We start from the raw sequence: 26,640 nt of genomic DNA, 5'->3' as shown, positions 1-26,640 counted from the left end.
AACTGTCGACGGAAAGAGATGACGGATGCCGATATCCTCAGCTGGGCTAACAGGAAAGTGAGGATCATGGGCAGGAAATCACACATCGAAAGCTTCAAGGTTCTGTCTTCAAAACTTCGACAACTCACTCTTCTTTTTTCTTAGCAAAAGCCCGTCAGAATTTTAGTTTCGAACAAAATTTTCCTGAAATTTCCTTCAGGACAAGAGTCTTTCCAAGGGGTTGTTCTTCCTCGAGCTTCTATGGGCAGTGGAACCCAGAGTTGTCAATTGGAATCTTGTCACTAACGGTGAAACAGGTACTTTACTCTGTTATAAACCTTTTCTGTTTTGGTTTCTGGTAGAAACGCAAAGCCCAAATTTGCTGTTTTGTTCTTGACGCCATGGAAAAAATACAGATGATGAGAAGAGGTTGAACGCTACATACATAATCAGTGTAGCAAGGAAGCTTGGTTGTTCGATTTTCTTGTTGCCTGAGGACATTATAGAGGTAAATACAAAATCCCATTTCTCCCATGTCCCCAACTGTATCCATAACCTATGTCTTAAGCTTCAATAACAAGTAACTAATCGACACACTGTGCATTCAGACACAATCACGCACATTAACTCTCAGCAAAGTTTAGATTTTGACTTGTTCTTCTGAAACCTGGGGATCTTGCTCAAGTGTTTTGTCCAAAACCCAGAAGAAACTCGAGGTTGAATCGTTCAATGGGCTAGGAGATGATGATTATATCTTTGCAGGTGAACCAGAAGATGATCTTAATCTTGACTGCGAGTATAATGTACTGGAGCCTTCAGCAACAATCATCAGATAGCTCCGATTCCTCATCCACTCACAGCACCACCACGACCTGCAACAGTACGGCATCTTCTCCGGCCCCGTCTGTCACCGGAGACGACGAAGTCTCCTCCTTTTCCGGCGAAGTCTCGAGCTTGGCCATCGATGCCGACAACAATGGCGACTCGGCCTCTGATATTACATCTGTGTCCTCACAGCATGAGACCGAGGAGGCAGCCCTCGAATAGCCATAATAGATGATGGGGAATAACAGAGGAATCGGTTTGAATCGAAACGAGGAATTTCAGGTTCTTATACATGGGCGTGTAGATTCTCGAAAGCTTTTCCCTATTTCTTGGGAGACAAGCTATGGGTTCTTTCTTCTTTTGTCTCTTTACTTGTGTCGTACGTTATAACTGTACAGTTTCAGTCGTGTCCCATCGGAGAACTTGAAAGCGTTTTGTCTGTCCCAACTTGGAAGAACGATGACGAACAAAGCTCTCTCTTAACAGAGTTTCTTTCTATCTTCGTGATTATTAATTAAGTGAAGGGTTATTATTTATTTTTTTCAAAATTGTAAAAAACGCAATGGATCAAGGATTCTACATCATCGACCAATTTGTGAATTCGGATGCTGCGTTATATATATATATATATATATATTACTTTAGTTGCGTAAAATTATAATCCAAGCGTTGGTCCAAGCAAACATATTATCTTGTTGGCTTTAGCTGTACCCTTTGACCAAAATTATTTAATGGCATCCATTTTGGAAGCCACAATTCAATTATCTAATCTAATCCTTCGAATTTAAGCTTATTAATATTCACAGCTTAATGTGCACAATTAGATAAAATTAATTGTTATGTATTCTAATCTAATCCTTCGAGAGCGTAGTGAGGGATGAACGAATAAAGAAATGTGAAATTTTTTTTATTTACGAATCAAATATTTTTTAATAACCTAAAATTGGATGCAAAAGAGTAAAACTCTGTCTTAATCCATGTTCTAGTCTCTATTTGAGGAGGAACATTTGTCGGAACTTCACCGATCTATGGGAGATGTAGTTAGTCAAACGGTGATATAAAAAAAATGTTTCTAATAAATCTAACACAATGTACACAATGGTAAATTAATGAAATTAAAGGAATAATACCGAAAGAATCGTAAATCACAAGGCATAATTATTCATTCTTAATATGTTAATCTGTCTTTATAAATGCAAGAAGATGTGTACAAAGAAGATAAGATCAAGGAGATGGATGTAAATGAAGAACTCAAGAGCTCTTGATTTCTGCAGTAATCTCCGCAAGCTATTGTTATTACATATCATCGAAGATCCAAAGTCGTCGTGTTCTTCGACTTGTCTCTCTTCTTCCCGTCTGCTCTCTGTTCCTTGTTCTTCCTCTCTCCTTCTCCTCCGTTCACCTCTGCGTCTTCACAACGTTCTCTCTCTCTTGGCTCGCGAATTCAAAGCTCATCCTCTTCGCATTTGATCAAGGACCATTGCACCCACTTCCCCAAAACCTCTTGTCTTTCTTCTGTTTATGTTGTCTCCCCATCAAACCCAGACAACACCCATCTCCAGATGGGTCGTCAAATCGCTTTCCCAATTGGGTTTTTATTAAGCCACGTTATTTCCTGTTGCTTTTTGGTTTGTTTATAGCAGACAATAACTTAGGTTCTGATGATATTTCTAGTACATAATTAAAGTAGTTACATGGAGAGTAGTTACATGGAGAGTTTTGTAGCTGGTAGCGTAGTCTTTATTTCATAGGTTTACTTTATAGTACTCTTCTTTATTCTTTGTTGTATATATAAAACCCCAATGTACATCCGATTTGAGTAGTGAGAAATACAGAGAAAATTCTGGAGTTGAGGTTCTTTTCTTAAGAAGATCTATATGGTATCAGAGACATATTGTTTTTTGGTTCTGATTTGATTTCCTGTTCTTCTGTTCTTCACCTTTTTCTTCATTGCCCTATTTCTTTTCATCTACTTCTTTTCTTCCGATACCTCCTTTTTTTTTATAATTTCCCCTCTTCTCTCTCATACCGTGTTTCGTTTGGTACTCTTTCCTCTTCATTTCTTAAACCCTATTTCTTCAATCCCATCCCCAGATTTCTAAATCAAAACTCATGGACGATCAAAGCCCTTCCCATATTTCGTCTACTTCTGACACACCTTTAACCCAGCCAGAACCAAACATTACCAACCCAGATCCCTATTCGAATCCCTTATTTCTCCACCCAGCGGACTCTTCCAGTATCGTTCTCGTCTCTGAGAAATTGCTTGATGAGTCCAACTATAATCTCTGGTCCAGATCCTTTCAACAAGCCTTAACTACCAAGAACAAACTAGGGTTCATCCTTGGCACCATTCCTAAACCTCCTTCGACTCATCCTGATTTCGGATCCTGGTCCAGATGCAACGCTCTGGTATGCACTTGGTTAACGAACTCGGTCTCTCCTGAGATCAAGAGTCTTGTTCTGTATCTGGATGAAGCCGATGTTATCTGGTCGACTCTAGAAGCCAGATACAAACAGAAGAACGTCTCGAAAGTGTTTAGCGTTGAACAGAAGATTGAAACTTTGCAGCAAGGCTCCATGGATCTCAACACTTTTTTCACGAAACTCAACGCCTTATGGGAGGAGTTGAAGAATTTCGAGCCCTACCCAACCTGTTCGTGCGGAGGCTGCACCTGCAAAGCGATTGACAAGTTCATGGCGCTCATTGAACGGCGAAACGTGGTAAAGTTCCTCATGAAGTTGAATGAAGCCTACCACCCGGCTCGCCGTCAAATACTGATGTTGGATCCGCTACCAAGCCTGTCAAAGGTTTACAACCTGATTTCTCAGGAAGAACACCAACGTCAAGTCTGTTCTGGTCCTTCGGATTCTGTGGTCTTTCAGACAACAACATCATCCTCTCCTCGGAACAGGACATCATTCCAGACTTCCACTCCACAGAAGCCTCGTCCTGTCTGTGCGCATTGTGGTCTGACTGGGCATACCATTCATAGGTGCTACAAGATCCATGGCTATCCTCCAAACTCCAGGGGTGCAGGCTCCAACATCAGGCCTCCTTTGCTGCCAAAACCAAGGTTCTCTTCTGACTCGAAATTTTCACCTTCTGTGAATGTGGTGCAGACTAAAACAGAGATTTCAGGAAAGAATCAGTCTACTGGTGACTCTACTAAGAGTACCTTAGAACAGGCTCAAGCCTTATTTGCCCAGTTTCAGTCACAACTTGAGTCTCTTGGCAGCACTTCCACCAACACAGGCTTGGCAGCATCTATCCTACCCAACCCAAATCCAGGTATCTCTTTTACGACCCCTCTTTTATCAGCAATGGAACCAATCCTTACTTTACCACCTAGCACTTGGATCCTAGACACAGGAGCGAGTAGTCATGTCTGCTGTGATTTGCGGCTTTTTTCTGATGTTCACACTATTTCCCCTGTCTCTGTAACCCTTCCCACAGGAAAAACACTCACTGTGACCAAAGCTGGCACAGTTTCTATTAATTCTTTCATATGCCTAAAATCAGTCCTTTACATACCAGTTTTTCGATTAAATCTCTTAAGTATCAGTGCCTTTACACGAGACACTTCTTTCACCATAACTTTTTCTCATGATACTTACCTCATTCAGGACCCTACGCGGGATTTGATGATTGGGAAGGGTGACCAAACACACAACCTCTACACCTTGCAGATGCAGTTGTTTTCTTCCACTGCATCACCAGCTTCTACATCTATCTGCTCTACTTTTTCAGACACTAAATCTGCTCTTTGGCACCAACGATTAGGCCACCCTTCAAGCTACAAGATCCGCTCTTTTCATGGGTCTTCTCAGCTGCATTTTGTTCCTTCTAAAACTCATAGTTCAGACTGTTATATTTGCTCCTTGGCTAAGCAAAAACGATTGTCTTTTCCTGTTGGTGGTCACATAGCTTCTAACCCTTTTGATTTAATCCATCTTGATATTTGGGGACCTTTCCATCTCTCCACTATCGAAGGTTATAGATATTTTCTAACTATTGTGGATGATTGCACTCGAACCACATGGTTATACATGTTGAAATCCAAACACGATGTGCTGTCTAAATTTTCAGACTTTCTTTCTTATGTTGAGAATCATTTCCAAACCACTGTAAAGATCATCAGATCTGATAATGCCAAAGAACTTTCTTTTTCTGATCTTCTCTCCAAAAAGGGCATTCAACACCATTATTCTTGCCCATACACGCCGGAACAAAACTCCATAGTCGAAAGAAAACATCAACATATATTGAATGTCGCTCGTGCCCTTCTTTTTCAATCTAATGTTCCTCTTTTGTTTTGGGGTGACTGTGTTAAGACGGCTGTGTATCTTATCAATCGTGTTCCGAGTCCCTTACTTGACCATAAATCCCCCTTTGAAAAACTCACAAACACCAAACCATCATATTCTCATCTTCGTTCCTTTGGTTGTCTATGTTATGTGTCCACCAACACAAAAGACCGTCATAAATTCTCTCCAAGGGCTTCTGCATCAGTCTTTCTTGGTTACCCAAATGGCATCAAAGGCTACAAGACTTTGAATCTTGAGACCAATGCAATCATCATATCTCGTAATGTAATATTTGATGAATCTGTTTTTCCTTTCAAAACCAACCCATTACCATCTTCTTCTCTGGATTTCTTTCCACCAAATCTTCTGCCTTTTCATCTATATGATGATCTCTCTGTCTCCATTCCGCCACAAACTAATCCATCAGACTTTACTTCTCCATCTCCTGTATCTGCAGACTCATCCATTCCATGTTCTGTCTCTTTACCTCAATCTTCATCATCTTGCTCAGATTTTCTTCCTTCTCCAGTCGTTGAACGTCATGAAACACTTCGCAAATCACAGCGGACTACGAAAACTCCTGCTTACCTAGCTGATTATCATTGTTATTTTCTGCAACATGATAGTCCACCACCACACACTACCACTAGCCCATACCATCTGTCTTCTTTCGTTTCTTACTCTAAACTTCATCCTACCTATAAAACATTTGCCCTTTCTCTTCTCACTGAACTAGAACCAAAGACATATACCCAGGCTGCCAAATCTGATAAATGGATTGCTGCCATGAGACTTGAGTTAGAGGCTCTAACTAAGGCAAATACTTGGGATATCTGTTCTTTACCCAATGGCAAACACCCGGTTGGATGTAAGTGGGTTTTCAAAACCAAATATAATGCCGATGGGAGCATTGAACGCCACAAAGCTAGATTGGTTGCCAAAGGTTATACACAAATTGAAGGTTTAGATTCTTTGATACATTTAGTCCTGTGGCCAAAATGACCACTGTTAGAGTTGTTCTTGCTTTGGCTTCTGCTCAGAATTGGATGCTCTCTCAAATGGACATTTCCAATGCATTTTTGAATGGTGACTTGAGTGAAGAAATCTACATGACAATGCCACCGGGATACTCAGCTCTTAAGGGGGAGAAACTTCCAGAAAACTCAGTTTGCAAGCTCAATAAATCAATCTATGGCTTGAAACAAGCTTCTAGACAATGGAACATCAAGTTGTCTAGTGTCTTATTATCTGCTGGTTTTCGCCAATGCTCTGCAGACAACTCTGTGTTCATCAAAGCTCTTGGATCCACTATTACAATTGTGCTTGTTTATGTGGATGATTTGATATTGACAGGGAATGATGTGAGTCTGCTTAATGACACCAAGAGCATTCTCAAACAACACTTCCAAGTCAAAGATCTTGGCGCATTGAGATACTTCTTGGGCATTGAAATTGCAAGATCTGCTGCTGGAATTCACTTATGTCAAAGAAAATATGCTTTGGAGTTGTTAGAAGAATATGGTTTGCTTGGATCAAAACCAATGCTAACGCCAATGGAAACAAGGCAGAAACTGAGTTCAGAATCTGGTGAACCACTCTCGGATGTGTCATTCTACAGGCAGTTAGTTGGGAAATTGATTTATTTATCAGTGACACGTCCTGATATCTGCTTTGCCGTTCAGAAATTGAGTCAATATGTTTCAGATCCACGTTCCTGCCATCTTCAAGCTGCCTATCGCGTTCTCAAATATCTGAAAACAGCTCCTTCTCAAGGTCTGTTTTATTCTGCATCTTCACCCTTAATGCTTAGTGCTTATTCCGACGCAGATTGGGCATCTTGTCCCGATTCCCGTCGATCTGTTACAAGGTATTGTATTTATCTTGGCACCTCAATGATCTCTTGGAAGGCAAAGAAACAAGCAATTGTTTCACGCAGCAGCGCCGAGTCCGAGTATCGAGCACTTGCAAATACTTCCTGTGAGATTTTATGGCTTGACAGTTTGCTTCGTGAACTCCATGTTTCCTGTCCGAAGCCGATCAATATATTCAGCGATAGTCAATCTGCCATTCTTCTCGCCAGCAACCCCGTTCATCATGAGCGCACAAAGCATGTGGAGCTCGACTGTCACTTCATCCGAGACCACATCAAATCTGGTTTGCTGAAAATTCTGCATGTTTCATCGAAGGAGCAAGTGGCTGACTTGCTAACAAAACCTCTCGCATCTGATTAGTTTGGTTATCTCCTCTCCAAGATGGGGATACAAAATTTGTATCTCTCATCTTGAGGGGGAGTATTAAGCCACGTTATTTCCTGTTGCTTTTTGGTTTGTTTATAGCAGACAATAACTTAGGTTCTGATGATATTTCTAGTACATAATTAAAGTAGTTACATGGAGAGTAGTTACATGGAGAGTTTTGTAGCTGGTAGCGTAGTCTTTATTTCATAGGTTTACTTTATAGTACTCTTCTTTATTCTTTGTTGTATATATAAAACCCCAATGTACATCCGATTTGAGTAGTGAGAAATACAGAGAAAATTCTGGAGTTGAGGTTCTTTTCTTAAGAAGATCAATAGTTTTGGCTATAAAATTCGTCACCTTTTCCGTTTTGTTAAACGTATACGAACATAAAAACCGCTTGCCTTGGATTCTTGTCTCGGGCCTTCACGCCATGCTTATTTACCTCGACCTCGAACTCGGTCTGCTCTTCGTCGGTTCGGTTGTATCGACCCTTCTCGGTTGTGAAATCGAGCCGCTCTTCAACGAGCCGTACTTAGCCACGTCTCTCCAAGACTTCTGGAGCCGCCGGTGGAATCTCATGGTCCCGGCCACTCTCCGGACCACAGTCCACGGACCCGTTAACAGAGCCACCGCGCGCCTCGTGGGTCACGACCGGGGTCCGTTTCTGGGGATTGTCGCCTCGTTCCTCGTCTCTGGTCTCATGCACGAGCTGATATTCTATTACTTGACTCGCACGTTACCTACATGGGAGGTGACGTGGTTCTTTGTTTTGCATGGGGTTTGCACTGCAGCGGAGATGGCGGTCAAGAGAAGAGCCACGTGGAGGGTTCACAAAGAGATTTCGTGGTTGCTTGCGATGGGGTTTACCGTTGTGACCGGTGGCTGGTTGTTCTTCCCTCAGCTTGTGAGGAGCCACGTGCTCGAAAGATTCACCAGTGAAGCCTTATTGTGTATTGATTTCGTCACACGAAAGCTTTTATTTATTTAGTGAGTAAAATCACTTATTATTATTATTATCATTATAAGAAGTTAAAAAAAAAGGTTGAGAAATAATTGTTACAAAAATTGAATAAGAATTAATGAGCGGATCTACAAATCTGGATATCTTAAATTTGTGCATCATGGAATTTACCAACACGGTCCATTGGATCAAGATCTCATAATGAGCCGACAATAACGCATTTAGCATCAATATGACCTATAGTAAAGCCCAATGGGCCAAGATCTCGTAATGGGCCGTACAGATGGCAGTCTAGGTAAAGTCCATTGGGCCAAGATTCTAATATGGGCCATGAATAATGCATATAATACATCAGTGTTAAAGCCTATTGGGCCGTAAATAATGCACAGCATGGGACAGGGCACGGTAACGCCCATTGGGCCAAGATCTTAGTATAACATTCATACGACGTCGTAGATATATGGCATATATGGTAAAGCCCATTGGGCCAAGATCTTAGTATGGGCCGTAACTAATGCAGATAACATTATGACGTCGCAGAATGAAGCGAAGCCAACAAAAGAGGTCAAGAGTCGCTGGGGCAGACGGAGTATTACCATAACTTAGTCTCCACAGCTTACGCTTAGAAACGACAAACCCGCGAGGAACTGAGCGAGATTTGGGATTGGGTTCCTCACCGATTTCGTCGCGGCTGAAGGTAACTGCTTCAATCCCGTATTTTCGCTCAGATTTCGATCGAATTTGAGCTCAATTTCACGAAGTCCCTTTTGATTTCAAAGTTAGGGTTTCGCGTCCCAATTTAGGGATTTGCCTTTCCTATTGTATCATGGTCTTCGATTCTTTAAATGATGGTTCAAATCGAATTCGTTGGGATTATCTGATTGGTGGTTTTGATCATTGATCCGGTTTGTCTCTGCCAAGGTCTGGACTTGAATTGAGATGTTCAAGTTTGGGTCTTGTTTGATCGGAGCTTAGGAATGTGTTAAAGTATGTTCCTTTAGAGGTTTCAGTTCAATGTGAATCTCATTTGCTGCTTGGTACCATGTCTTGGCCGTACAAAGAGCTCTTTTTTGTTTTTATTGGTGTTTATTGCTTATGCAGTTTTGGAAATTTTAATGTATAGTCTGTTTTCTTTCCATTTTTTTTTCATTCTTACCCAGAAGTTGATTGTAGAGATCTGCCAACATTGTTCGCTCTTTTTCATGGCCACTGAGGCTTTTGTGAAAGCGGTGGTGCCAAATGGTCATGATGGGTATGACGACGACGATGATGATGAAATGCCTTTGGTTTTTAAGAGGAGCAGTAATGTGGCGTCTAATTCAAATCATTCAAAAGCCGATGCCCGGAAGAGCACGGGGTTTCCTTCCTCCAAGGCCTCACCAATGAGATCTCCTTTAACAAGCCCAAACAGATCTACTTCATCTTCGTCCGCCAGAACTTCTGTGCCAAAACCATCAATGCCGTCAACTTCGTCTGCCAGAACGCCCGTGATGAAACCATCTGTGCCGTCAGCTTCATCTGCCAAGCCACCAGTCTCTGCATCTTCATCAGCCAAGCTACCAGTGTCTGCTTCTTCGTCAGCCAAGCCACCAGTGTCTGCATCTTCATCAGCCAAGGCACCAGTATCGGCATCTTCATCTACTAAGCTATCATCTTCATATACTCAAGCTTCAACAGTGAAGTCGCCAATACGGAATGACAGAGTCCTTGTTGGTAAGGAGGGGAACCGTCTGTTGAAAGATCCATCTGAGTTTAAATGCGAGGAGGAGGATTCTGATGATGATAAACCCTTGAGTGCCAGAGTCAAAGGTGATTCTAACCAGCTTAGTAAAGGCCCAAGTTCTTCTGCACGTGGTAACTCACAGCTACTAGTAGAAAAAAGTAGTGGGAGGCCTCCTTTAGTCAAGTTGAGTAGAAACATAAAGAATGAAGAGTTGGATGATGAAGCTCCCATATCCTCGAAGGTTCAGATAAAGACCAGTGTGGGGGCATTGAGTAAAAAACCTATTCAAATTCAAGACAAGAAATCTATGGCTAACAAAATCCATCAGAATGGTTTTACACCTAAGAGCGAGGGGCGCAATTCCGAGGCTCCTGCTAAGAGACCACTTGAGAAGGGGAGTTCCTCGGATCAATCTTTTGTTAAGAAGCCCAAGCTATTAGATTCATCTACATCAGTGAAGACTAAGCAAGGTCCAGTTAAAGCAGATGTGTCAGATGACAAGAGAAAGATTCTGAATGTATCTAAATCGGCTAAAGCTGACCAAGTGTCTGTTAAGGAAGACAACTCAGATGATGATGATCATGTTCCTATTGCCAAGAGGATGAAGCCAGATTCCTCAACTAATAAATCATCTGCTGTAAAGCCAAATGTGAAAAAACAGTTGACTTCATCCAAAATGATAACAAGGAAGCCCAACAGCCCAGCGAAAGATTCGAAATATTCAAAATCTTCAAAATCGTTACCATCTGGAGATGGGCAAAAGAAGTGGACAACACTAGAGCACAATGGTGTCATTTTTCCACCTCCATATAAGCCTCATGGAGTTAAGATGTTGTACCAGGGGAAGCCAGTTGACTTAACTCCTGAACAAGAAGAGGTCCCCCTTTTTCTCTTTATCTTTGTGTATGTAGTATCTTTGCCATCATAATTTTCTTGCATACTGTCTGCATTTTCTCACTGTCTGAATGTTCCTAGGGAGTTTCTGATGCCATCCTCCAGAGTCCCTTGCAGTTCAGGAATGATAAGCCAATGATGTCTTTATTCTTATCTGCAGGTTGCTACCATGATTGCAGTGATGAGAGATACAGATTATTATAATAAACCAACATTCAGAGAGAATTTCTGGAATGATTGGCAGAAAATACTTGGCAAGAATCATGTGATTCAAAAATTAGATGATTGTGACTTCACTCCCATATATGAATGGCATATGCGGGAGAAAGAGAAGAAAAAACAAATGAGTGCAGAAGTAAATAAATACATACTTTCTTAAGTCGTATTTCCTTTAGTCTTTTATCCTGAACAATCTACTGGATAATGTTGTAATGGTGATGATATCCAGGAGAAGAAGGCCTTGAAAGAGGAGAAATTAAAGCAGGAGGAGAAGTATATGTGGGCTATTGTTGATGGTGTCAAGGAAAAGGTAAGTTTCTTCATTTTGATGCAAATCTGCATCCAATTGCTCCATACATGATTCCTCACCATATTTTGTTCTATTTCAGGTTGGGAATTTCAGAGTTGAGCCCCCTGGGTTGTTCAGAGGCCGGGGAGAACATCCTAAGGTTCTTGCAACATTTATCTGTACACATTTCTGTTGAACTATATTTTTTACGATGTTGCTTTTACCGACTTTACACTAAGCATTTTGTTTGTTTTATTATCCGTACTTCAATAGTCTTATAATTTTCTTCATTGCATATTGTCGCTTGTCAGATGGGGAAATTGAAGAACCGGATTCATCCTTGTGACATTACTATCAACATTGGGAAAGAAGCCCCTGTTCCAGAGTGCCCCATCCCTGGTGAAAGGTCTTTTCTTTGATGTGTTTTCTCTTGAAAAACAATGGGGCAACAATGTTTATCTTCTTAAACTGACTTTTGAGAGACGTGGCTTTTCAGCTGGAAAGAAGTTAAGCATGACAACACTGTCACATGGCTTGCTTTCTGGAATGATCCTATCAATCCAAAAGAATTCAAGTATGTGTTCTTGGCCGCTAGCAGTTCTCTAAAGGGTCAAAGTGACAAGGAGAAGTATGAGAAAGCAAGGAAGCTAAAGGTAGTTAGTCTTGGATTGGCTGAAGCTTTTGCATAAATGGTCATTCTTTCATTTTTTTTAACAGCAGCCTATGATTTGATTGCAGGACCATATAGGGAGTATCAGAGCAGCATACACTAAGAATTTTATGAGTAAGGATGTAACAAAGCGGCAAATAGCTGTTGCTACCTATCTCATCGATAAGCTAGCCCTTAGGGCTGGAAATGAGAAGGTAATTGAGTAAGGGTATCTTTCTCATAAGAAATGCTAATGTAATGGCTTAAGGTATCCTAAGTTTCTGGTTTTGAAGGGTAACTATGTTCTCTGTTTTAATTCTCTTCCATTTGGAGCTTCTTTGTGTATTGTAAGCAATGTTTATCTTTCCTAACAATCACATTTTTCGCTCTTTGTCTTCTTTTGTTTCATGTAGGATGATGACGAGGCAGACACTGTCGGTTGCTGTACACTGAAAGTAGGAAACGTGGAGTGTATTCCTCCAAATAAGTTAAAGGTATCTTCTTGACCTCAAACCCTAATGAAGTAAACTTCTTGAATGCAGAGTGTATCTGTGGAAAGCTCTAAAATGCCCAGATTTTTTTTGGTTCATTTTTCATTCAAGTAGGCTTTCTGGTTATATGTTATTCTAATTTGTATTATCCTCACTGGCATGTTCAGTTTGACTTCCTTGGTAAAGATTCAATCCAATATGTAAACACAGTTGAGGTTGAGCCTCCTGTTTACAAGGCAATTGGACAGTTCCAAGCTGGTGGGTTGATGAGTTTTTCTCTAATCTCATGCTGGTGGATATTGGTGATTGGATAGATAACCATAGCTTTGGCTTTCATACAGGAAAATCCAAAACAGATGATCTCTTTGATGAGCTAGATACCTCAAAACTCAATGCTCATCTCAAGGAACTTATGCCTGGACTCACAGCCAAAGTGTTTCGTACATATAATGCATCCATCACATTGGATGTGATGGTATGTTGCTCTGTGCCCTCTTTGTGTAGGCTATAGATGAAGCCTTTCTTTTTCGTTTCGATGGGAATCTCAACGATTCATGGGAATGACATGAATCTGTTGATGGCATCTTCAAAACTTATGGTCTAACAATGCGTTTGTTACCGAACATATTTGATGTTTGTGTTTATTTCTTGTTCTCTAATCTTTTATTTTTTCCGGTTTCTCGATTTGTGATTGTGTTACTTTGGTGTGGGGTGTAATGACAGTTGAGTAAAGAAACCAGAGACGGGGAAGTGGGTGAAAAAGTGGTGGTTTATCAGCAAGCAAACAAGCAGGTAATGGAATTTACTGGCTCTGCTTCACTAGTTCTTGCACCTAAGTAATTGACAATTGGAAAACATAATTGATCCTTTTGGCTACAGGTCGCAATCATTTGTAATCATCAACGTAGTGTTTCGAAATCTCACGGGGCACAAATCGAGAGGTTGGCTGGGAAAATAGAAGAATTGAGGGTAATATTTACGTCTCCGGTAGCTTTAATCTCTCAAGTTATGGAGCTAAATCTCACGAGACCATCGATTTCTGTTGTCATGCATTGTAAGCAGGAGCTTCTGGAAGAGCTTAACTCCGATCTTGACAGGGCAAGGAAAGGAAAACCGCCATTGATGGGCTCTGATGGAAAGAGGAGAAGGAACTTAACCCCAGAAGCGTAATATACCCTCTCTCTCTTTCTTTCATACCAGCATGTTGCTTAATATCTCTCGCTCTCTCTGAAAACAACTATCTGATGTTGAAAACATGCAATACAGCTTAGAGAAGAAGATAGCTCAGACAAACGCCAAGATCGAGAAGATGGAAAGGGACATGCAAACGAAGGAAGATATGAAAACAGTTGCTCTGGGCACGTCTAAGATCAATTACTTGGACCCTAGGATCAGTGTTGCATGGTGCAAACGACATGATGTGCCCATCGAAAAGGTAATGCACTCTTAATCGGACAACTAAGAGGGTCTAACGTTTCATACAGGAACTAAAAAAAACACTTATCTCTGTGTTTTTTTTTTTGCAGATATTTAACAAGTCTCTTCTCGCCAAGTTTGCATGGGCAATGGACGTTGATCCTGAATTCAGATTCTGATACTCGTCAGCAGCCGAGAAGAAACCCCATTTCATTGCGGCCACTTCCCCCTAACCCCTTCACAATACAGAGAGAGAGAGAGAGAGAGAGAGAGAGAGAGGAGAGAGAGAGTAGAACAGGACAGGACAGAGAGAAGAAACAAAAGTATTCTGTTCTCTCTCTGGTTATAGGAACCGAAGACTGATCTCTCGGATGTTTTATAGAGAGAGGATTTTAGTTATTACCAAAAGTTACAATTTGGAACCAATTGGACTAATGCCATAATAAAGACGATCGTTTTATTCAGTCTCCCATCCCTTTGGAGAGTTGTCGAAATTCAACGTTATCTCAGTTTGATGCACCTGCGTATTATTATTTAGTTACAGAAAAAAGACCATTACATTTACCCTCTGGTAAAAAACAATTATTAACATTACCTTGGTGTAAAAATTGCATTTTTACTGTGAAACACAGGTGTTTTTACCCAAATAACCCACTTGGGTCGTAGATTAACCGTACACCACCGAAAAAATTTTAACCCACTTTTCGGTTGAAAAAGTTCGAAATACCCTTTTCGTTTTATTTTTTATGACCTTATTACGACTAACATATAACTGATATACAACTAAAATAAAACAGATGATTTTTTTACCACCTTTTTTAGAATCAAGTGTAACTATATTTAGAATTAATTACGAAGTCGTAATAACGAAATTGTTTTCGAACGGATAAGAGAGAGAGAGAGAGAGAGAGAGAGAGAGAGGAGAGAGAGAGTAGAACAGGACAGGACAGAGAGAAGAAACAAAAGTATTCTGTTCTCTCTCTGGTTATAGGAACCGAAGACTGATCTCTCGGATGTTTTATAGAGAGAGGATTTTAGTTATTACCAAAAGTTACAATTTGGAACCAATTGGACTAATGCCATAATAAAGACGATCGTTTTATTCAGTCTCCCATCCCTTTGGAGAGTTGTCGAAATTCAACGTTATCTCAGTTTGATGCACCTGCGTATTATTATTTAGTTACAGAAAAAAGACCATTACATTTACCCTCTGGTAAAAAACAATTATTAACATTACCTTGGTGTAAAAATTGCATTTTTACTGTGAAACACAGGTGTTTTTACCCAAATAACCCACTTGGGTCGTAGATTAACCGTACACCACCGAAAAAATTTTAACCCACTTTTCGGTTGAAAAAGTTCGAAATACCCTTTTCGTTTTATTTTTTATGACCTTATTACGACTAACATATAACTGATATACAACTAAAATAAAACAGATGATTTTTTTACCACCTTTTTTAGAATCAATTGTAACTATATTTAGAATTAATTACGAAGTCGTAATAACGAAATTGTTTTCGAACGGATAAATATCGTATATTCATTAAGGGTAATTTCGTCTTTTCAAAGAAAAAAAATGTGTTGTGTTTTTGGTGGTGTGAAATAGATGCGAGCCAAAGTGTTGGGTCATTGTAGTGATTTTCCCACACACACACGATATATATATATATCTGGTGAGTGATTGGATCCATGATAACTCGAAGCCAGCACGATCGCCGATCCATCTCTTGCGCTTGAAGACAAGGAGGACGTTCGTTCAGTCTTGTGAAATCTCAGATTCTTTCCTCGCGTTTTCTCGCCCGTAAAGCTTACTGCTTTCCATCGGATTGTCCCGATCGCTTCCATTCACGCATAGTTCTCGTCCCCGGGAATCGATTTGGGATCAGGATCGAACATGGGTTTTCTCGTGACGACTTTAATCTTCGTCGTTGTTGGGGTCATTGCTTCGCTATGCACCAGAATCTGCTGCAACAGAGGTCCATCCACGAATCTGTATGTTTCCTTGCGGTCCTCTCAGTTCAATTTCTCTTCTTCTGTTATGGGCTCGATCTTTTGGACTGATTGCTTGCTTGATCTTAAGAAGTGATTGGCGTCGTTTGCCGCATCAATGCGATGTGGGTTTTCTCGATTACATTTTAGGGATTTGATCTTTTGGTATTCATTGCTTCAATCCCTCTTCTACCAGTTGATTAGTCACATTTTAGGGATTCATATTTGATGTATATTTTTCTCCGACGAGCAAGGGCTGTTTGGAAAACGAGTATTATCACAATCTTCTTCTTCTGCCTGGAAAATTTGGGATGTTTTCTCTTGTGGCATCGAAAAGGAGCATTATCAGAACATAACTATTCTTGTTCCAACTCAGTGGCTTGCTTCATGTTAGATCAAAATCTAAAGCGATGTTATATTCCTTTTGCCAGGCTTTGTTATTGCTCAGCTACTGGTCCACGTTCGACAAACTTCTTCTAACCACATTCCCATGCTGAGGAAATATCTAATCTGTGTTCTATGTGATACAGGCTTCATCTTACTTTGGTTATTACAGCCACAGCCTGCTGTTGGATGATGTAAGTTCAGTCTTCCCCCTGTCTCCGAACATATTAATTTCACAAGTTTGTGTGTTTCCAGCCTTCCTTGGTTCTTGTTTTTATTTCTTGTCCTCCCTTTTTGGGTCCCCTAAACTAGATTTGTGCGAAAAAGAATGCTGCTTCTTGTTTTCTGTTAGTGACCAAAGCTTTATGCATAAATACTTAACCTTTAGACCTTACTTCAGTTTTCTTGTAGATAAAATAGTTTATGACCAACGCTGTGTCATATATCAACAAACTCTAGTATGCAAAAGCACATAGGGCAATCTTTGAGGCCAGGGTTGACCCAAGAGCTAACAAGGATTAGTCTAAATGCGCAAGATTTAGAGGTGTCGGTTTATATTTGAATGCCGTTTAGGATATTTTGTATATATATTAAAAAAAAAGCACATAGACTAGATTCTGTCAAACTTGCTGGCATTTTCATGGTATCGTAAGTCGTGAACTAGCATTCACGTGAGAAACGAACCAATAAAATGAACACAAAGCTTATCTGCCCCTAATATTGTAGAAGATTGAGTTTGATTCCTTGTCTGTTTGATGCATCTCTCTGTTCCTTGGGCATATAGTTCATAAACTTACGCTTGATTTGCTCGTGTTGTTACCTAATGTCCCCTCTCTTTTTCACTATGCTAGGTGGGCAATTGTATATCTTGCACAGATGAATCCTCTCATTGTTCCGATCCTAAACGAGGGCGAGTAGACATACTGCTCGGACATGAACCCATGTAACATGTTCTTAAACTTAAAAAAACCGAATGGGCGAATTTGAGTGAGACCCGCTGGTATTAGCTCCTATGCAATCGCTATGTATCTTTGACATGTCGGTTTTTTTTTCTGTGTTTGTAATTCGTATCCCCCGTGTGAACATACCCTTTTGGCCTTACAGTCTTTCTCATTGATTTTCTGTATCCATCCCTTCATCAAACAACCGACTTCCAGATTATAATGTTGATGAAAATAAATCTTTGGAAGATTACTCCGTTATCCATCTTCTAAGTGAATATGTTGCCTTCTGGTTGATTGTTGGTTTATCTCTATTATCACTAGTTGTAGCTCCAACCTGTATGTGTCCGTTTTTGCATTTGTCTGATTTCTATTGTAGATCACCAAAAAAACTGCAATAACAATAATCATTTCTGTATGGTTTAATCATATTAGTTTGGTTCAGAATGCAATTCAAGTCCTAACAATCTGTTCTCACGTGTTCTGCGTTGTCCATATAGTTTCGAGCTTACGCATCTGGCTATATGGTTACAACAGCCTCGTACTTGGTCTTAATCTCAATGGATGCATATAGAAAATTAATATTTATGATTACTTGACCATATTATATAATAGCACAAGTGGATGAGGGATGAAAGAAAAGGATTTCAGAAATCTGAATCGTTCAAACTTTGTCTTTTGGTACTTGCAAGGTCCATGTACTCTCTCTCCAGATCGCCTTTCACAAAGGCCATCACACACAAATATCAGACAAACTCAAGTGGCAGAACACATATGAAGGCTTGCTCACCTTGATTGTCATGTTCTTCAAAAGTAGAGATCTCTGTTGTGACTCCAAGATTGTTGAATCTTCTGCAATTATGGGTATTAACTTACACACAGAATTGTAGAATTTCCTGGGCCGTTCATGTTTTGAGTAATGGCTTCATCACTGTTGCAGCTCACAGGAAATAATCAGGTGCTGGTTTCTTGGGAAGAGCCCCTCTTGATTCCTGTTTCAAAAAAAAAAGGCGAATTACTTGAACTGCAGGAATTTGCTGTCGTAGATCCAAACGAAAGGTACATCGGTAAAAGGGCAAGCAATATACCTGAGGAGCTGCTTCAAACACACGGAATTCCCTGTTCAGATTCTCGTCAAGCTCGAGAATTGCAGCTACATTACCACATCTGAAGTTCATAGGAACAGAAGAACACGAAAATTTCAGGCTATATGGCAAAAGAAAAAAAATATACGACTAAATGGCAACTTTTCCTTTTTTTCAGAGTAACTTATACCTATAGCAGTAATTTGGAGCAGACCAGACTGTAACTATCTGGTTATTGAACATCCATTTATAACCCTCCATAACTAGCTGATGGGCTCTGCATATATAGTCTATGTTGTTCGAGTGGTTGAAAGAAGTGACAACGCTGCTGCCAAAGAGGAATCCAGCTCCTCGTGGACTCAATCCCCATCCGTCAACGATGTCTTCTGGATCGGACCATAGAAGGTCACACATGGCGCCATCATGTGGAACCTCTTGCTTCCGGTCTATTGTTCGGATCTGCCAAAAAAGGTATGGACCCGTCAGTTATCCTCTTAGATGAAGGTTCCAATTGTATTAGCAGATAGCTTTTCTCCTAAACCTGATCTAAAGTCATTATAGCTGGAGAGAGGCCACCATGAACGCAAAAGACCTTGTTCTCAACAAGAGCTGAAAGACTGAACGAGACAGCACGGAAGAAGTTTAAAGTATGTCACATCAATAAAAGATAAGATTCGGATCATAGTTGGAGAGCAAACCAACAAAAACTATAGTAAGAGGGTAGAGCTCTATATATGTACTACCTCAAGTAGTCAAAAACGTCGGTGCAGTATCTCCAGACATTTACAGAACCATATTTACGCAGGCACTCGTCATAAAATCCATATACCTACTAAATGCGGACAAAGTGTAAGTAGTCAAATATAAATGTAAGTATAGTATAGTATATACACACGGTAAACATATCAATGCGACTGAATTCACCTGTGTAATTTGCCGGCTCTCGTGATTCCCTCTAATGAGAGTTATCCGGTCTGGATACCTGACCTGACGATTCAAAAGCAACCCACTTGAAGAATTCTAGAGCCCATTGACCAAATTTGGCAACCAAAGGGAAAGCGGGATGGGAGTGTTACCTTGAGAGCCAGTAGGAGGAGGAATGTCTCGACTGAATAGAAACCTCGGTCAACAAAATCGCCAAGAAACAGATAATTCGTCTTAGGGCAATCACCGCCTACTTTGAAAAGCTCTTTCATGTCATAGAACTGACCATGTATATCACCACATATCTATTCCATGAAAGGAAAGTAAACACATAATCAATTCATCACCATGGCTTGTTGTAAATAGTGGAAGTGCAACGGTATCTGAAAATCTCATGTATTTTAAGTTCAATTTCAACTTGTTACGACTTCCCCGAAGTTGCAGCGGAAGTTTAAACTTATGTGAACCGAAAATCAACCAAAACCCAGAATCCATAGTTGGGCAGGCCATCCAAAAAACCAAAATTCAATTCTATTTCAATTCCAAAACCCTAATTCTAGGAAAAGAGGGAAGTCCGTACCAATCAGAGCTGTTTCCCATTCGGAAATAACTGCACCCAAATTCTCAAGTACCCTACTTCCTCATATTTCAGGCCTATGAATTTCCCCTTCCCGATACCTCTCGCAAATATCGAACTTCAAAGACTCGATTTTCATACGTAACAACAGAAAAATTCCGATGCCCAGATCGAGAAATGGGGTAAGCAATTGCTTACAGTGACAGGGGCGTCGACTCTTTGGACATTACTCTCTTCGACGAGGATTTCCATGGCTTTGAGGCAAAGAGCCTTCACCTCCGATTCCTTCAATGGCTCGCAGCGCTTCAGCTGTTCAATTTGCCTGTCTAGGTCTGACATCTCTGCCCCTCGTTTCTTGTTCTATCCCAATAATTACAAAGAGAACCCTAATTCTCGGAAACCAGAAAAAGTCCCCGAGTCTCGTCGAATCTGCAAATCCGCCAAGGGACTGTAGCCCGTGTTCTTCCCCAGGAGAGAGACGACGCTCCTCTCCGAGGAGTGGTGTTTTCCACAGTTCCCTCTCTGTTTTAGATTTCATCAAAACCGCCCCAAGGTTTTCATACAATTCCACATTCGGCCCAAATGGGGGCAATTGTAAAAATATCCTTAAATGTCGATTTCACTTACAACTCATACCTCGCACAGTAACAAAAAAACGGCAACATCCTTTATTTATATAATATTATAATATATTAAAATAAATAAAATATAGATCTACTTTTTACCCCATTTTCTCTCTCCTCTTTATCGCTGTCTCCCGCCATACATCGCGTTCTCTCTCTTCGAGTTTTTTTTCTTCTCTCTCTTGAATGTCTCTTCTCTGGCGCGATTTTCTGGCAAATTTACTGCGAGAAACAAGTGAAATCTCCAAGAAACTCATCCAATAAACGTAGATCTCGTTAATATGTAAGTTTTTTTTATAGCCGATATATATTTTGGGTATTTAGGGTTTTTTAATTTTCGTATTTGTATAATATAGATGAGTCAAATGTAACATATATATATCAGTTAAACTGGTCAAATTAACTCGTCACATTGGTGAAAGTGACCATTTTGTCCAACTGGTCAAACTCGTAGAAATCGTCAAACTCGTCAAACTCGTCAAACACGTCAAATCAGTTTCACCATTTTGTGTTAATTTGGTACAGGCATAATGACTGCAAGTGATGAAAGAATGACAATTGTTTATTACAAGTCTGGTGGCAAGTGGATAATGAACGCAAGTGGAGAATATGAATGGGAAGGAAAAGCTAAAGATGCCAAGGGTGTGATATTCCTTTTTCCTCTGACAGATTTGACATACAGACATCTGGTTGAGGAGTTACATTCTAATATGAATGTGGACAAAGGAAAAGCAAATATTCAGCTAAGAATAAAAGGAAAATGTGAGCCGATTTACATATCGAATGACAAGCAAGTGTTTATTTATCTCATGGACAAAATAAATGGAGGAAGAAGCATGTTTCACGTGGAGATTGAAAAAGTAAATTTGAGTAGTGAATGTGAACAAGAAATTGTTATGCAATACATTCCAGATTCCGGTAGTGGTGTTGGTATTGGTGTTGGACCATATGAGGCTGTGCTTTATGCAGGTTATAATAAGAATATGATTCAGAGTCCCGATTTCAAGAGTAAAGGTGCGAGTAATACGATACAATTTATAGATGATCTGGATGATGAACATACTATTGTTCAAGAAGATGAAATAAATGGAGAACATGCAATTGTTTTAAAAGAGGGACCTGCAACTGAAACCCATAAAGTTGGCTTTGGTGATGGAGATGGTGATGGTGAGAATAATATGGCCATTGTAGCTATGGAGGACACATCGTTTTCTCTTTCAGTATTCAATTTTAGTGATGGATTGAATATAAGTATTGGCTATGAGTTTGTTAATAAGGCAGCAACTCAGGAATATGTACGGAAAGGCGCTGTTAAAGCTTGTTTCGGTTTTGCTACAGTGAAGTCTGACAAGAAGTTGTGGGAATTAAGATGCAAGTTTTATAGATCGGGTTGTGCTTGGAAATTACGCATTGCAGCGATTCAGAATTCCGAACGTTTCAGTGTAAGATCATATAATCCCGTTCATAGTTGCAGACCTGTATCCGAATCCAAAAAAGCTGTGCAAGGTTCAGCGAAGTTGGTTAGAGATTACTTAAAGAAAGAGTATGCTGGTAAGCTTGAAACTCTCACAGCAAAAGAGATAGTAGAACGGGTGAAAGTCAAGTACGGTGCGAGTGTATCGTATATGATGGCATTGAGAGGGAAATATAGTGCTGAATATGAGATCCGTGGTAGTCATGATGAACATTATAGTAGGCTTCCTGGTTGGTTGCACATGTTGACGGAAAGGAATTCTGGGACTATAGCGGGTCTTCAGTTTGAAGATGATAAAAAAACTTTTAAATACCTCTTTATCGCCTTGGGTGCAACTATCAAAGGATGGAAGTATATGTGTAAAGTGGTTGTTGTTGATGCAACATTTCTGAGGAGCCAATATAAGGGAGCATTGATTGTGGCAACCGCCCAAGATGGTGATCATCACCAATATCCTTTAGTGTTGGGAGTGATAGATAGAGAGAAGGATGCTTCATGGTTGTGGTTTATGACAAGATTAAGCGAAGTAATACCGGATGGTCCTGATGTAGTTGTGTTATCTTATCGACACAAAAACATAATCAAAGCTGCGAGAGAAGTATACAAGCAAGCGCAACACGACTTTTGTGTGAGGCACATAGCGCAGAATTTAAAAGTGCACGTTAATAGAGGCAGTAGAAGAAAGAGTTCAAATGGTGAGACCATCTCTAAATTGTTCTTTAAATGTGCAGCAGCCTACACGATTGATGAGTTTGAATACCTATACGATGATCTAAAAAGCAGGTATGTTTCTTGTGTTTAGTGTGATTGACTTGTTTGACGAGTTTGACTGATGTTATTAATGTGAATATATCTCATAATGTGTAGATATCCCAAAGTGGCTGAGTACATGCAAAAGGAAGAACTTGCACCTGAGAATTGGGCAAGGTGTAAATTTAAGAGTGAAAGGTACAACATGTTAACAACCAATGGGGCCGAATCGATCAACTCCGTACTGAAGAAGGCAAAAAAGTATCCATTGCTAAGTTTACTTGATATTTGTCTCGGAAAGACAGTTGAATGGTTTAACAGGCACATATTAGAAGCAGGTAGTTCTGATGAATCTCAAAAGTTAACACCATTTGTTTACAAAGAGCTACATGAACGTTACAAGAAGGCATGTACATTTGACGTTCAAGAACTGAACGGTGTTACTGGCGAGTTTGAGGTGCGGGATGATAAGGGTAGAAGACACTTGGTTAATCTTGGAGAAAGAACATGTGGTTGCAAAATGTTTGATGTGGATAGGTATCCTTGTAGTCATGCAATTGCAGCAGCACATATGATCGGAAAAGGCGATATGATATACGAACTTTGTTCTGAATACTACAGGCGAGATACATGGCATATAGCTTACCAAGAGACTGTGTACCCGGTTCCTGATTGTTGTGATTGAAAATTGCCATCTTCCATTGCAGATGTAGTGGTATTGCCGCCTATAGTGGAAGAAAAACGGGTAAGTGGAAGGCCTAAACAAAACCGATTTCCTGGACCTGGTGAGTCTCGAAAAAGAAAATCATGTTCGGTAGGTTCGATCAGTACGTCAAGGACGTCACAGACGTATGAGTCATAATATTATGTTCGTGCATGTAATGACATTATGATTTCATATTTGGACTAATTCACTAGTGTATTATATTGTAAATACAGTCGTCAAACTGATCAAACTCGTCAAACTCATAACACTGGTCAAAGTCGTAACACGCATTCGGGGTTTCATGTTTGGGGTTTCTGTGTTTGACGAGTTTGACGAGTCAACGCGGTCATCCTGTGGTCAAAATTAAATTCTGATGGTTCAAAGTTGTGTACAGGGTCTATTATGACGTATTGAGCGTGTTTCTGTTATAAGGAGAGCATCTGGGAAAATGATAAATTCTACCCTAGACCAATGTGTAACATAAAGTGTAATAGAACATTAGGGTTTCGTTTGGGGGAACATGCATTGCTAAACAAAATAAGGTGTTCAATTCAGTTAGCTCCGATTGCTTTTTACCTATAAAATTTGTTATACGGAGTGTTTATTGATATGCTTATGGTTCAGAATTGATAAATTCGCAAAATCAGAGAGTTTGACGAGTTTGACGTGTTTGACGAGTTTGACGTGTTTGACGTAAATAATAAGATGTTCTTAAGAAATAAAATACTAATAAATTAAAGAGGTTCTTATCACGAAAGAGGTTCTTAATAGAAAGAGGTTTTAAACCTGATTAGATACAACTTAATCCGAAAGAGGTTCTTAAGAAATAAAATACTAATAAATTAAAGAGGTTCTTAACAAATGAAATAGTACGGAGAAGAATCTCAGTCTTCCTCGGTAGACACAGACACTTCCTTGCCATTTGCGAATATATCAGATGCAATCTTTTCGCGAATAACCTTGTCGCTCACCTTATCCAATAAGGTAAGATCATTCCTGTAGAGTGCCTCTGCATATTTGATGATGTATATGCCGCATTCATTTCCTGTAACGTTCTGAGGTAGATTAGAGATTAGCTCGATGGAAAACAAGGTCGAAACGTTAACTCGACCAGTCCCGCTAATCATGAAGGCCTCTGGGATACTTCTGCATAAATGATGAATCACTTTAATTGTCGCCTCCTTCATTCTCGGGTTGCAGTAATACACTTGAATCACCGTGTTCCTGTAGTCCACTCTAATAGTGACCCAATGGACGCTTACATTAGGATCTACCAATGACGGAATGTTCAATACACTAATAAAACCTTTGTATTGATCCAATTTTTTGTTACCACCGCCAATTGGTAATTCCCCACTCATGTATTGTCCAAGAAGGCCGAGATCTTTCTGTCCCAATTTCCACCATTTGAAGCATTCACAACACTGCACATCACAAAGAAGGTACCTCTGACTGTTTGGTTCAATTTGGGGTACACGTTTCCGGATTTCATACATGGCTTCATCGATATGCTGTGAAAACAAACAGTTAAATGGGTCAAACAGTCGTCAAACTCGTCAAACTGATCAAACTATATGTGAAAACACTTACTTAATCATTGAGCCATACACCTTCTTGTAGAAGGTCTTCCCAAAACTGTGGGGTTCGTAGATATTCCAGCCCTGACATCCATAACTTCTCTTGTCTCGGTTTTTGCATAAACTTGAAGAGAGCAGTCGCTTTTCTTGTGTTTGTCTCAATAAAACTTTCAACTCGCACAACATTGTCATAGACCATAGGTTGTCGAGGGATCCACACATAACCCGGAGGAGCTACAGATATCGGCACCAATGCGGATTCTATCGGCACCAATGCACCTTCTTGTACTGGGCATGAAACACCTTCTTGTACTGGGACCAATGCAGATAACACGATCTTTGTCCTTCTTTCCTTTTCTACCTCTTGTCTCTCTCTTTGCCCGTCATTTTTTGGAGGGTGGATCAGTCGAGCCCAAAGTAGTATATGGACTTTTAAGAGTTGGCTTTATTTTCCTCTTCGGTCGTTTACTACTCTGAACTGGATCCTTGGGAGCAGCAGGGACCTCGACATCCTCCTTTTCCTGAGCAGGTATCCCTCCATCATCATCATCAGTCGAAACCAAAATAGTATTAGATACTGCTCTAGGAGTAGGGGGAATCGCATCACTATCATCTTCTTCATCATCAGTTCCTGCATATGACCAATTATCTGAACATCAATCAAACTCGTCAACCCAAATCAGTTTGTCTACTTTGATCATATAAACACCTATCAGTCCATACCTTGTTCGTGTTGTACAAATTCTACATCCTCTTGATCATTATCGGATTTTTGCACAGATTGATGATGTCCTACATATGAGCAATTATATGAATATCAGTCAAACTCGTCAACCAGAAGAGTCAAACCGATCAAACTCGTCAAACAAAAGAGTCAAACCAATCTAACTCGAGCTGTCCAAATAAAGTGTAGTGTAAGATCATACCTTGTTCGTTCTGTGCAATTTCTACATCCTCCTGATCATTATCGGATTTTTGCACAGATTGATGATGTCCTACATATGAGCAATTATATGAATATCAGTCAAACTCGTCAACCAGAAGAGTCAAACCGGTCAAACTCGTCAACCAAAATAGTCAAACCAATCTAACTCGGGCTACGCAAATAAAGTGTAGTGTAAGATCATACCTTGCTCGTTCTGTGCAATTTCTATATCCTCTTGATCATTGTCAGATTCTTGCACAGATTGATGTCTTACATATGACCAATTATATGAATATCAGTCAAACTCGTCAACCAGAAGAGTCAAACTAGTCAAACTCGTTAATCAAAAGAGTCAAACCAATCTAACTCCCCCTAACTCGGTTTGCCCAAATAAAGTCTAAAGTGTAACACCATACCTGGCTCGTTCTGTGGAAGGTCTACATTCTCATCCGAAAAACGAGATCTAAACTCGAACTCGTTGTCTTGTATCTCAGACCAATCGACTCCTTCCACATTGATTCCTGCCCTCTCCAGAATTCTTTTCACTTTTTCAATTACTTTCTTCTCAACTCTTACAATTATTCCTTTTCGGAGTCTTTTACAATCTTCTTCAACATCTTTTTGAATGATATTTTTTCTCCTTCTTCGTCTTCTCCTTCCTCTTCCTCTATTATTTCTTCTCCTTCTT

At 40.1% G+C, this 26,640-nt stretch overlaps 5 protein-coding genes across 10 annotated transcripts in view; 4 read left to right on the top strand and 1 right to left on the bottom strand.

Annotated features, from left to right (window-relative positions):
• LOC104817692 (fimbrin-1) overlaps positions 1 to 1,322 on the top strand; it is a 5,159-nt gene extending 3,837 nt beyond the window's left edge. For 2 of the 3 annotated variants that reach the window (XM_010546957.1, XM_010546955.1), the window contains exons 13-16: positions 11 to 99; positions 200 to 296; positions 396 to 487; positions 742 to 1,322. In XM_010546957.1, coding sequence (XP_010545259.1) covers positions 11 to 99; positions 200 to 296; positions 396 to 487; positions 742 to 1,026 — 563 coding nt within the window. In that variant the 3' untranslated portion in view covers positions 1,027 to 1,322. The remainder of the gene's footprint in view (positions 1 to 10; positions 100 to 199; positions 297 to 395; positions 488 to 741) is intronic. The other variant, XM_010546958.1, reaches the window with a different exon arrangement.
• A 728-nt stretch (positions 1,323 to 2,050) lies between these two features.
• On the top strand, positions 2,051 to 8,340 carry LOC104818106 (probable long-chain-alcohol O-fatty-acyltransferase 1; the record flags this gene model as incomplete). Its single annotated transcript, XM_010547565.1, has 3 exons — positions 2,051 to 2,373; positions 3,858 to 3,881; positions 7,677 to 8,340. Coding segments are annotated over 3 exons (1,011 nt in total), but the record flags the coding sequence as incomplete, so codon positions are not given.
• A 558-nt stretch (positions 8,341 to 8,898) lies between these two features.
• Positions 8,899 to 14,458, top strand: LOC104817691 (DNA topoisomerase 1 alpha). 3 transcript variants are annotated; one of them, XM_010546954.2, is made up of 16 exons: positions 8,899 to 9,010; positions 9,487 to 10,913; positions 11,091 to 11,285; positions 11,379 to 11,459; positions 11,539 to 11,598; positions 11,750 to 11,844; positions 11,935 to 12,091; positions 12,177 to 12,302; positions 12,501 to 12,581; positions 12,746 to 12,836; positions 12,920 to 13,053; positions 13,302 to 13,370; positions 13,458 to 13,547; positions 13,641 to 13,744; positions 13,845 to 14,013; positions 14,105 to 14,458. In XM_010546954.2, exons 2-16 carry the CDS (start codon positions 9,516 to 9,518, stop codon positions 14,171 to 14,173), a joined length of 2,919 nt encoding a protein of 972 aa, XP_010545256.1. In that variant the 5' UTR covers positions 8,899 to 9,010; positions 9,487 to 9,515; the 3' UTR covers positions 14,174 to 14,458. The 3 variants fall into 3 exon arrangements, with proteins under 3 accessions (XP_010545256.1, XP_010545255.1, XP_010545254.1); XM_010546953.2 differs by having other exon boundaries at positions 9,477 to 10,913; XM_010546952.2 differs by having other exon boundaries at positions 9,474 to 10,913.
• Positions 14,459 to 15,671: 1,213 nt separating this feature from the next.
• LOC104817690 (V-type proton ATPase subunit e1) lies at positions 15,672 to 17,572 on the top strand. The gene is made up of 3 exons (XM_010546951.2): positions 15,672 to 15,989; positions 16,517 to 16,564; positions 17,222 to 17,572. Exons 1-3 carry the CDS (start codon positions 15,892 to 15,894, stop codon positions 17,286 to 17,288), a joined length of 213 nt encoding a protein of 70 aa, XP_010545253.1. The 5' UTR covers positions 15,672 to 15,891; the 3' UTR covers positions 17,289 to 17,572.
• A 364-nt stretch (positions 17,573 to 17,936) lies between these two features.
• Positions 17,937 to 20,428, bottom strand: LOC104817689 (serine/threonine-protein phosphatase PP-X isozyme 2). Of its 2 annotated transcripts, none has more exons than XM_010546949.1 (8): positions 20,096 to 20,428; positions 19,473 to 19,625; positions 19,321 to 19,383; positions 19,140 to 19,225; positions 18,938 to 19,013; positions 18,587 to 18,855; positions 18,400 to 18,478; positions 17,937 to 18,303 (listed from the first exon to the last, which is right to left on the bottom strand). In XM_010546949.1, exons 1-8 carry the CDS (start codon positions 20,234 to 20,236, stop codon positions 18,253 to 18,255), a joined length of 918 nt encoding a protein of 305 aa, XP_010545251.1. In that variant the 5' UTR covers positions 20,237 to 20,428; the 3' UTR covers positions 17,937 to 18,252. The 2 variants fall into 2 exon arrangements, with proteins under 2 accessions (XP_010545251.1, XP_010545252.1); XM_010546950.2 differs by lacking the exon at positions 20,096 to 20,428 and adding an exon at positions 19,901 to 20,064.
• Between the last annotated feature and the right edge of the window lie 6,212 nt (positions 20,429 to 26,640).

Source organism: Tarenaya hassleriana, unplaced genomic scaffold (assembly GCF_000463585.1).
Source record: "Tarenaya hassleriana unplaced genomic scaffold, ASM46358v1 Cleome28, whole genome shotgun sequence".
Classification (NCBI taxonomy): domain Eukaryota; kingdom Viridiplantae; phylum Streptophyta; class Magnoliopsida; order Brassicales; family Cleomaceae; genus Tarenaya; species Tarenaya hassleriana.
The sequence above is the reverse complement of the archived record's forward strand: the minus strand, read 5'-3'. Positions and strand labels throughout refer to the sequence as shown.